General features: G+C 45.8%; 1 protein-coding gene and 1 long non-coding RNA gene across 2 annotated transcripts; one reads left to right on the forward strand and one right to left on the reverse strand.

Annotated features, from left to right (window-relative positions):
- Positions 1-3,244: 3,244 nt before the first annotated feature.
- LOC125208291 lies at positions 3,245-4,287 on the forward strand. Its single transcript, XR_007174085.1, has 2 exons — positions 3,245-4,009; positions 4,087-4,287. It is a non-coding gene; the product is annotated as an uncharacterized LOC125208291 (long non-coding RNA).
- Positions 4,288-6,487: 2,200 nt separating this feature from the next.
- Positions 6,488-7,516, reverse strand: LOC125206151. Its single transcript, XM_048105444.1, has one exon. The coding sequence runs from the start codon at positions 7,514-7,516 to the stop codon at positions 6,488-6,490; it is 1,029 nt and encodes a 342-aa protein (XP_047961401.1).
- Between the last annotated feature and the right edge of the window lie 3,282 nt (positions 7,517-10,798).

A 10,798-nucleotide genomic window follows, 5' to 3' on the forward strand; every position in this document is an offset into this window, starting at 1 on the left:
TATTAATGTGAGGGAACTTTTTCCAAAAAAAAAAATGTGACATCTTTTGTAAGACAAACTTAAAAGGAAAGTGTGACATCTACTATGGAACGGAGGGAGTATTTAATTTCTTTTATCCAATTTTGAAATGAAAAAGTTACATTTCAAACTTCTGTTATAAGATTACATAAAGTTTATATTTATACAATTTGGAGAGTAAAAAAGAAAAGCAACAGGATGAGAAGAGACAAAGTATAAACTATTCTAATTGAAAAAGAAAATAATCAAAACATAATATTGTAATCAACAAGTTTTGAGAGCCAAGATGAAGAGACTGGTAACCACGAGGAGCGGCCGGCAAGTTTACGGCCCGAAATGGCAGAACATCCAAGGAAAAGACGAGATCGAGAGGGAGACCAGCGATCATTTGGTTTCCATTAAATCATCTACAATAGCCGATCATGTTTCTGATGAAGATATTAGCCTAAATCAAACATGGAAAGGTCAGATAATTTATTTAGGTGCAAAAAATATACAATAAAATCTCACTATTTTTTTAATTTTATAACAGAATCTATGTACAAAGCTGCACTAGAAGGTGATTGGGTAGCAGCCGGTGTAGTTCTTGCACGAAATCCAAATTTAGCTCATGATCACATAACGGAAGAGAAGGACCGCGTTCTACATGTAGCGGTTGCAAGGGAGCACGAGGAATTCGTGCAGAAACTAGTCCAAAATATGAGTCCAGATGACGTGGCGTTGCTAGATGGACATGACTACACGGCTTGTTGCTATGCGGCTGTATCGGGTGCAATACGTGTTGCTGACCTAATCTTGCAGAGAAATCCTAGTCTGAGTGTTTCGCGCGACATAAATGGCGCAACGCCTCTGCATAAGGCTGCATTGCACGGAAACGGAGAGATGGTTTCGTATCTTCTGAAATGGACTAAAGTTGAAGATTTGTCAAGAGAAGAATGGTTTGATCTTTTGGTCAATGTTATATGCTGCAAAATGTATGGTATGTTGTAATATCTCTACCTTATCTTATGATATAGTAATAATAGTAACGTTTTGTTGAGATTATAGGTTTTAATTTTTGCAGGTGTGGCTCTAGAATTATTGGAAAGGGATGGATCTCTTGCTACTATGAGAAATGAACAAGGAACAGCTTTGCATCACTTAGCTAAACATGAAGTAGAAGATGTGAAGCGCTCCCATTTCAAAGCTGTAGTACTCGATTTGCTTCTCGTACATAGTGAACTAATCGGTAAGCATTACAACAAACTCATCTTATAAGGATACAAAATTGGAGATGCAATCACCAGATTTAGAATTTTTTTTAAAATGGCCAAAATTTAAGGGGCAAAGAAAATCGTCATTAAGTAGAGGATACATTTATGTCACGACCACAACTCCCTAGTGCTAGTGAGCGTAGCTATTTCGCGACTAAACGATTCTCAATAATCAAGGGACAACAATAAAAGGATGAAATCACTTAAAACAAAAGTATCAAAGGCATATGGGTACATAGTCAAAACGTGTTCAGAGTATCAAGACTAAGTTCATAGCTTTCTAGCACAAAATTCTAGATTTGCAGCGGAAGAGTCCAAGACAAAATAGCACGTATGAAGACATGCTACTTTGGGCTACCTAACTACTTATTTAAAAGAAAAGCTTGTCCCAACACCTTCGCCTGTTCGTCCACGTTCAACCAGCACATTTGAAAATAACATGCAGGGCTGAGTATTTGATATACTCAGTGGGCACATTGCCAAAAATGGTTCTATCTTTAATTGTCAATGCCACAGTTGAGTGATCACGGGGTTTTACTTAAAAGACCCGAGTCACTAAAATACTTTTCCTTTAGTAAAGATTTGATTGCGCAATCACATAACATAGATATACCATATCTGAAACTGATGTGAACCGGGAATGTGGCCACATTCCACGACGGTCACTGGACCGGCCAACTCCTTTGTTAGCTCACGGTCCCCTCATGTGTACACTAGTCCGAGTAGGGTTTGCGGCCCTACTGGGACCCGAATTCGATTTAACTTAAATTGGCATAGCCAAGCAGATAGGTAATCATAAAACAAAACATGGCATGACAACATACTTGAGCAAAGATTCACATTTTCATACTGAAATCACGTTTTGAAAGAAATGCCCACCTCAAAAGCTAAAGCTCCTTCCGAAATTTCCTTAACTTGGTCTTAGATGACGTTCGAAGACGTCCCTTTAGGAAATAAAATGATACTTAATTAGATTTTGAGATATCCGTTAAGCTTAAACATGAATGCATCCTAAGTGCGTGATCATTTTATTCTTCTTCTAAAATTTCTAGAAGAGTTCTAGAATTCTTGAATATTAATTAAATCAGTAGATTTAATTAATTTAACACAATTTCTTAACTAGAGGGTGCTACCTCCTATGCCATTTATTCAAGTACTAAAAATTAGGCTCGAGGTCTACTCATTGTTAGCGTATCGTAATTTCTTAAAATTAATCATTTGAGCACTCTTGCTACTTTCCGGAAAAATTAGACTTATCTTCGTGGAATTAATTAGCGGACTATTATTTAATCCATAACATAGGAGAGTCCAAGATTTAAATTCTTAGCCCATACTTTATTTTAATCAGTGGCCCAACCTATTACTAAAGAGGCCCAACAAAATCAAAATAAGGGAGGCCCAAATGCTCCCTCTTCTCAAAACCATCGGCCTCTCCCTCTAACACAATCCCCAAATCAACACACACAACCCTAGACCTTCTCCCTCTTTTCTCTCGGCAGTATCGCCGCTCCACCAGGTCGCCGGAGCACCGTTCGCCGCCACTTCGTCGGGTCGCCGCTGTCTCGCTGTCAACGCCGCTGTCTCGCCGTCAATTATTGACCGGCGGCGAGCCCTTGCTCCTGTCGTCGCGCGAGAACTTGGGGAAAATAGCGCCTCCGCAATTCCCTCTCCGTTCATCCCTCGTTCGTTCTCGGCGACTCAGCGTCGTCGCCGGCATCTCCGGCTGAGGCAGACGCTGCTTGGTCCGCCTTGAAGACCAGCGCCGCCGCCACCGCTTCGCGAGGCCTCGCTGCCGGGATCTCAACGCCCCAGAGAGGGCATCTACTTCTGCCATCGTCGCGTCCAATCGACGTCACAGTTCCAGCCACGGTTGCTGCCTCCATCGCGTGGTCAGCCCCTGCTGCCCGTACGAAGCCGGCAGCCACCGTCCTTCGCCCCGACTCACCCCGAAGATAAGTTCTCTATTCCAAGTTGCGTTCTTTTCTGTATTTTCAATTAACCGCCGTGGGGGTGTTCAATCTGGTTTGTTCGATTGGTTGTGTTTAATTGAGTTGATTTTTGGAGGGGACACTAGCTCCCTGGAACGAATTTCTACATATGTGTGCTACTGGTTTCGAGCATAAAGGCAGCCTATTGTACTTCTTGTTCCATTTATGTGTTAAAGCTCTAACAAGGCTACTACTGTTATGAGATTCCTATAGCCATGGTTCTATGTTCTTGAGCTAGCATGATGTTCTAACAAGGGCAGAGGGTGTGCTTGTGTTATATTGATTGTGGTTCTTAATTTGTGGTGCCTCTATATGATGACATGAGAATTTGATTGGGAGAAAAGGATGGAGGTGTATTACCTCTGAAATTCGAAGGAGTGGCTGACTTGCTGCTGCTCACTACTTGCTCTACCCTCTAACTCTCTGTTTTTGCTGAATTTTGAAGTGTGTGTGAAAGGAGTTGGTGTGTGGTGTGGAGGGGCCTTTATAGGCTGAGCTTCGGTGTACTATGGGGAATTAAATGGGGCTGATCTTCTTTGTTTTCATGGCATAACATATCTCCCTTTTTCTGATCATGCAGCCCCTTTATCTTAATGTAGTTTGTTGGCTAGCTTGGGTACTTGGTACTTGGTGAATAAATCCCATTGTTTGATTGTGGCTAGGTATAACAGGTGTTGCATTAGTGAAGGCTTTGCAGGCTGGACTTGCCCCCTTTTTGGGTAAGTCCTTGGTCTTCATAGGAAAAGAAAGGTTGTTTCTTCCCCTCTATAAGTATTCCATTAATTACTCTTGTCCCATGGCCCTTAAAACTTGTTTTTAACTTGCAGGTGAGAGAGAAATCTTAGCTCCCACCTAGCTGCACTTCGAGCGGGCTTGGATTTGATGTCTGGGCCGACGGGCTGCCCGAAACGGGCCCTAAATTGGGCCTGGAGAAAAGGCCCGAAATGCACTCCACATTTTATATTTTCCTTTCCTTGTTTTCTTTCTTTAAGGACTTTGATCCATGTAACCTATTCCATTAGTTGTTCGTTTTGTTGAACATGAAAAGCCATTCGAAACATTTTATTTTTCCGTAATGTAACTTTAGTTTGTTTTATTTCGCTCATTTTGTTTTTATTTCTATCTTTGTAACTAAAAGATTAAGTTTCATTAAAGGCTCGAGATTCACTAAAACTTCACGAAAAGAGAGGACGTTACATTTCTAGTTCCACTTTAATTTATCGAAAGTAAACTAATGGTGCGGGTATTACATTCTACCCTCCTTAACAAAAATTTCGTCCCGAAATTTTGCTTATGTTACTCAAACAGTTCTGGGTACTTTTCTTTCATCTTGTCTTCCAATTCCCACGTAGCTTCCTCGTGACTATGATGTTTCCATAGAACTTTCACTGTTACAATAGATTTATTCCTCAATTCCTTGACCCTCCTATCCAAGATTGCCTCTGGCTTCTCTTCATAGCTTAAGTCTGGTTCCAAAACTATCTCCTCTTGGTGGATTATATGTTTTGGGTCGAACACATATTTCCTCAATTGAGACACGTGAAAAACATTGTGCACGTTCCCGAAACTCGGTGGGAGTGCCAATCTGTACGCCACAGGACCAACTCCTTCTAGAATCTCGTAGGGTCCGATGAAACGTGGTCTTAGCTTGCCCTTGACGCCAAATCTCGTAATTCCTTTAGACGGAGATACTTTTAGGAAAACTTTGTCTCCCGCCTTGAACTGCAGGTCGGTTCGGCGAGCATCCGCGTAAGACTTCTGCCTGTCTTGAGCTTCCTTGATTCTCTCACGGATCTGGCGGACGATCTCTATCATTTCCTCTACAGAATCTAGTCCAAGCGTCTTTCTCTCACCGACCTCATCCCAATAAAGTGGTGATCTACATTTCCTCCCATACAGTGCTTCATATGGGGCCATGTTTATAGTCGCCTGATAACTGTTATTGTAAGCAAACTCTATAAGTGGCAATACTGGCTCCCATTTTCCTCCGCGGTCGAGCACTACGGCCCTCAACATATCTTCTAAGGTTTGGATTGTCCTCTCAGACTGCCCATCAGTCTGTGGATGGAATGCCGTACTCGAAATTCAACCTGGTGCCTAGCTCTTTGCTGCAGCTTATCCAAAACCTAGAAGTAAATTTTGGGTCACGGTCTGATGTGATCGTCACCGGTATTCCATGTAATCGTATGATCTCTTGCACATAGATCTGAGCTAGCTTGTCCGATCCGTAAGTGATACGAACTGGTACAAAGTGAGCGCTTTTGGTGAGGCGATCTATAATCACCCAAATAGCAAATAGCAGTATTCCCTCGTTGTGACTTTGGCAATCCTGTCACGAAATCCATTGCAATGTGCTCCCATTTCCACTCGGGAATTTCCAAGGGCTGCAATTTCCCATAGGGTCGTTACTTAGCCCAATGCTTGGTCTAAGTGTGAGAAGTTTGTGTTTTCTGTTTTATTGTGCTTTTCTCACACTTACCCCAATGCTTGGTCTAAGTGTGAGAAGTTTATGTTTTTTTTGTAACCTGTTTTGTTATTTTGCATTGATCTCTCTCGTTCCCCCCTTCACGACGATGGTTTGGGGACAAGCTTGAGTGAAGTGGAAGGGGGAGAGGAGTCAATGCATTACTTTGTCTGCATATCAAGAGTCTGTAAGTCTAAGTTTTGTCGCATGTGCCAGTGGATATAATACGGCATGATTCCCTTAGTGAAAGAATTGAAGATAGGAGGCATTTCAACTTAGAAGCTTTTTCCTGTAATAAGCCTAGTTAATCTGAGTGAAGCGAGAACGATGGAGGATGCCTTTACTTACTTAAGTTGTGAAGCCCTACTATAATAGTGAGTTATGTTCTTTAAATAACTTCGAGCTAACACATGTTTAGGGGCGCCACTGAATGTTTAGGAGTATGACGAAGTCCAGAAGACAGGAGGAATGAAGGAATAAGCTGGACGAAGTCCAGATTGGTAGAGGGTTCGTGGGTCCCTCAATCCTTTATATCATCAGAAAGGTCCAGATTACAAACTAAACCAAGCCCGAAAGTGACTTGCCCAACAAAGCCAAGAGTAGTTTGATGTCCAATCCCCAAAGGTGGGACGGGCACCACCCTACTCCATTACAAAGTCTAAGAAATACAATTGAACACAGCGAGTCAAAAGGCTAAGTCTGGAGTCTTCAATTTAAACCCGGCGCGAGTCAAACTCATCCACGCTCCTCTTCATATTTGTCCGTTACTCGTCCTCCTCTCGGAGATAGGGGACACCCATCTGCTCAAGCCGGACGATCGCCTTGACGATCCTGGGGGCCGTATGGGAATTAAATCGACAGTGTTCTGTGGGGTCACATTGCAGCTTAGCCAAACACTTGGCCGCTTTATTCAACACGCTACCAATGGAGGTGATGCGGGTAGAGCAACCTTTTTGCAGCAAAAACAGACGTGCCATCTCGTGCCTTGAATCAGCTGGGCCGAAGCTTCTTGTCTTGACGAGGCTAGCCACTCTTGGGTCATTCGTTTCAATCCAGATTTGTGTGCCAAGCTCTTTGGCCTCCGAGAGGCCTATCCTCACTGTTTTGGCGCTCGCCTCAAGGGACGAAGCCACTAAGAGAGGGACGCTGAATGCACATAGGAGTTGACCGTAGTGATCCCGAATAATTCCACCCCCTCTTGCCTGACCTGATCCTTCCGAGAGCCAGCTCGCCGTGTTGAGCTTGATCCAGGGGGGATCCGGCGGATGCCATTTAAGTGGCATAACAAGTTGCGCTTGCCGTCTTTCACTTAGGGCGGGGACGATCGTCAAAGGACTCACGACTCCTCTCCTCTGATTAGTCCCCAACTGGCCACTATCGATGAGCTTTTTGATGTGCAGTTGTGTCTGCCAGATCACATTCTGGGGTCTGAAATCTGCCTCATTGTGCCGGCACCTATTCCTTTCCGCCCAAAGAAACCATACAATAAGGCAGGGGGTGATCCTACTCATGTGTGTCTTCTTTTGTTGGTTGGTTCGTTTTGCCCAGCCTTCAAGTCTTTCCGGTATTGTATCTTTGGGTTTGAGCGGGTATGATCCACCTGCGAACCACTGATCGAAGAAGCTCCAGACTCTAGCTGCTCCCACGCCATTCACAAAAAGGTGCTGCAGTGATTCGATCCCAGGGGTCGTCGGGCAGCAATAGCATTTGGAGGCTAACTCGATCTTCCTCCATTGGAGTTTGGTATCCACATGTACTCTGTTTGATAGGAGTCTCCATACAAATATAGACATGGATAGTGTGAGGCACTCGTGCTAAATATCCTCAAGAGCCGGGATGATTGGTCGCTTTGATCTAATAGTCTCCCACGCCGAGGCGAGGGTGAAGTCCCCTGACTTTGAAAGGCTCCATCTCAGCTTATCCGGCTCTCCCTGCACGATGGGTAGATCAAGGATCTCGCCAACCAGGGGCTGTGGAAGCCCAGCCTGCGCACTGATTTCGTGTAGCTTGGGGAGGTTCCAGGCCCCTTCTTCCCAGAAATCCGCCACGCATGTTTGTGGGTTACCTCTATCGTCGATGCATTGCTCTCTAAGCGGTCGATCCCCGAGCCAGATGTCATCCCAGAAAAGTATCTTTCCTTCGCCAATTACCCATCGAATGTGTGGGTGCGCCATCGTCCATGCTCTCGATAGCCTCCTCCACGTGGGACTGCATCTACTCGAGGTCGGGGTGGATCTGCGAGGCTTTTTTACAATATTTACTGAACATATGTGTGGCCCATAGGGAGTTTTGCTCCCGGAATCACCACCACAGCTTGATGTTGAAGGCCCTTAGGACTTCAGTTAGGCTGCGCACGCCAAGGCCCCCCCTTCGGCCACCGGCCGACAGATCTGTTCCCAGCTAATCCAGTGTGTGCGCTTCCTTTCATTGGTGGATCCCCAAAAGAATCGTGCAAGTTGTTGCTCCAGATCTTTGATTGCGCCCCCCGTCGGTTCGATGGCTTGGAAGGTGTGTAGGGGGATGGCTTCAAGAGTGCTCTTAATCAGGGTGAGTCTGCCCCCGAAGGATAAGTGCCTATGCGCCCAGCCATTGATTCTCTTGGCAATTTTCTCCCGCAGGAAAAGGAACATGTCTGTGCGTTTGGCACCCCGATAGATGGGGATTCCTAAGTACATGAAAGGGAAAGTACCTCGTGAGAAACCCCCCCTTACTTGGATGGAATCAGCCCAATCCTCGTGCGATTCCGCGATGTAGAAGTTGCTCTTAGGTAGGCTGATTAGCTGCCCTGAAACCTTCTCGTAGTTGCTGAGGCATCTCTTTAGCCGCCGAATAGCTCTTGAGGATGCTTGTGTGAAGATGAGGATGTCATCCGCGTAGGCAAGGTGGCTGATCGAAGAGCTATGGAGGGTAGTCTTGAAGAGCATGTCCCTTTTCCCCAGAATCAGCTTATCCAAGGCCCTTGAAAGATAATCCGCGACCACCACGAACAAGGCAGGGGAGATGGGGTCACCCTGCCGAAGACCCCTAGTCGATCTGAAGAAACCTGTAGGTACGCCGTTGATGATGATCGAGAACCAACATCGGCTAATGCTTCGTTCAATCATGCTGACCCATGCCTCGGGGAACCCCATTCGGTGAAGGATCTTAAATAAGAAAGGCCACTGCACGCGGTCGTAAGCCTTTGCCATATCAAGTTTAAGGGCCACGTTTGGAGCGGGGGAGCATTTTGGAAGCTCGTGGAACATGTCTTGTGCCAAGTGGGCGTTGTCATTCAAGAGTCTCCCTTTGACAAATCCGCTCTGATTAGGGGAGATGACTTTGGGCAGTAGGGGAGTGAGTCTTGTCACCAGGACCTTGGTAATAATTTTATTTGTGACATTGCATAAGCTGATTGGTTGGAAATCAGTCCATGCCCGAGGCGTTTCCTTCTTTGGGATGAGAACGATCAACGTGGCAGTAATGCTTCTTGGTAGGTAAGCCCCGCCAAAAAACTGGGCTACTGCGTTTGTGATGTCGACTCCAACAATCGCCCAGCATTTTTGAAAAAAGGTCGCGGGGAACGCGTCCGGCCCCGGAGCGCTATCCCCCGAGATGTCAAATACCGCCCTTTTAATTTCTTCTTCGCATGGAGGGGCCGCCAAGTCTGTGTAGTCGGGGCCTTGTGGGAGCCGGTGGATTAAATCAAGGTTCGGTTCATCCAGCTGGGAGGGCGGCGGAGCAAGGAGCCTTTGGAAAAAATTGACCGCCGATGTTCTAAGCTCCGAGTCAGCCGTGATCACTCTGTCCCCTTCCTCCACACTATGAATGTGCAGCCGGGTCTTCTTTTGCTTCACCTAGCTTTGATAAAATTTTGTGTTTCTGTCACCTTCTGTGAGCCATCTTAGGGTTGCTTTTTGTCTCCAAAAATCCTCCTCCATTTTGAGAAGAAGTATATACTCTTCGATGGCTTTGTTGATGATGGTTCTGTTGCCAGGGGAGGGATTAGCTTCAAAATCTTCTTGGCCTTGGATGACTCTTTCTTCCGCCTCTTTAAGATTGGCATGGATATTTCCGAAGACAGCCTTGTTCCACGATTTGAGTGCCTTTTTCATTCTAGAAAGCTTAAGTTGGAGGTTGAGGAGCCCTTCCGTCTGTGTGGGCTTGTTCCATTCACTTCGCACCATTTCCATGAAGTCTTGGTGACGGAGCCACATATTTTGGAACCGGAAACTGCTCCCTCTGGGGCCGGCTTGCGCAATCTTACACCTCACAAGGACCGGGCCGTGATCCGATGCTACCCGTGGAAGGTTGGTGACTCTCGTCGCCTCAAATGCGTTTAGCCAGCCTTCCCCAACAAATATCCTATCCAGCCGCTCAAAGAGGTTGTTCTTCGCCCAAGTCGGATCCATCGAAGCCCGGGTCTAGCAAAGTCAGTCATTTCAGCTTGTCAGTTAGTTTCACTCCCCGTTCTATCTCTGCTATGGAGAATCGTGTTGAAGTCTCCCCCAATACTCCAAGGGGTTCCCTCTAGCCTGCCGGAGATCTCACGCAACTTAGACCACAAGGTGTTTCTCTCTGTTCTTGTACACTTGGCGTATACCAAGGTGATGTAAATCGGTTGTGGTAGGAGAGGGTGTGTGAGTTTGCCGAGCAAAGCCTGTTCCGAATCATTCTCAATATCGAACGTGGCCCCTGTTTCAGTGAACACCCAGATCTTGCCGGATGTGTTAGTTCCTTTGAACTCCAGCCCAAGCACCCTTGAATGTAGCTCCGGATTCGGTTGCGTGAGGGGTTCCATTATGCCAAGGCAACAAACATTGTGTAGATTAATTAGTCTCTTGAGGACATTGCGAGTGGTTGCATTCGCAATCCCTCTCGCGTTTCAGATCAAGAAATTAAAAGACATGATTAACAGTTAGATTCCATACCCGGAGGAGGTTGAGGCCGTCCCCGGAGTGTGGAGTCATCAATGTTCTTTTCTTCCATCATCGAGTCAATTTGGGGGTCGCGCGTGCTCGGCTGGGCAGCGACGTCTTGCTGAACCCCATCCATTCCCGTGGCCTCCCCGTCCTCAAACGTCTCGGTGTCAAAGGAGC

Source organism: Salvia hispanica, chromosome 2 (assembly GCF_023119035.1).
Source record: "Salvia hispanica cultivar TCC Black 2014 chromosome 2, UniMelb_Shisp_WGS_1.0, whole genome shotgun sequence".
NCBI lineage: Eukaryota > Viridiplantae > Streptophyta > Magnoliopsida > Lamiales > Lamiaceae > Salvia > Salvia hispanica.

What these genes read in the sequence shown, in the direction of transcription:
- LOC125206151 (XM_048105444.1), bottom strand. Translation starts at nt 7,516, where the DNA reads ATGTCTATATTTGTATGGAGACTCCTATCAAACAGAGTACATGTGGAT.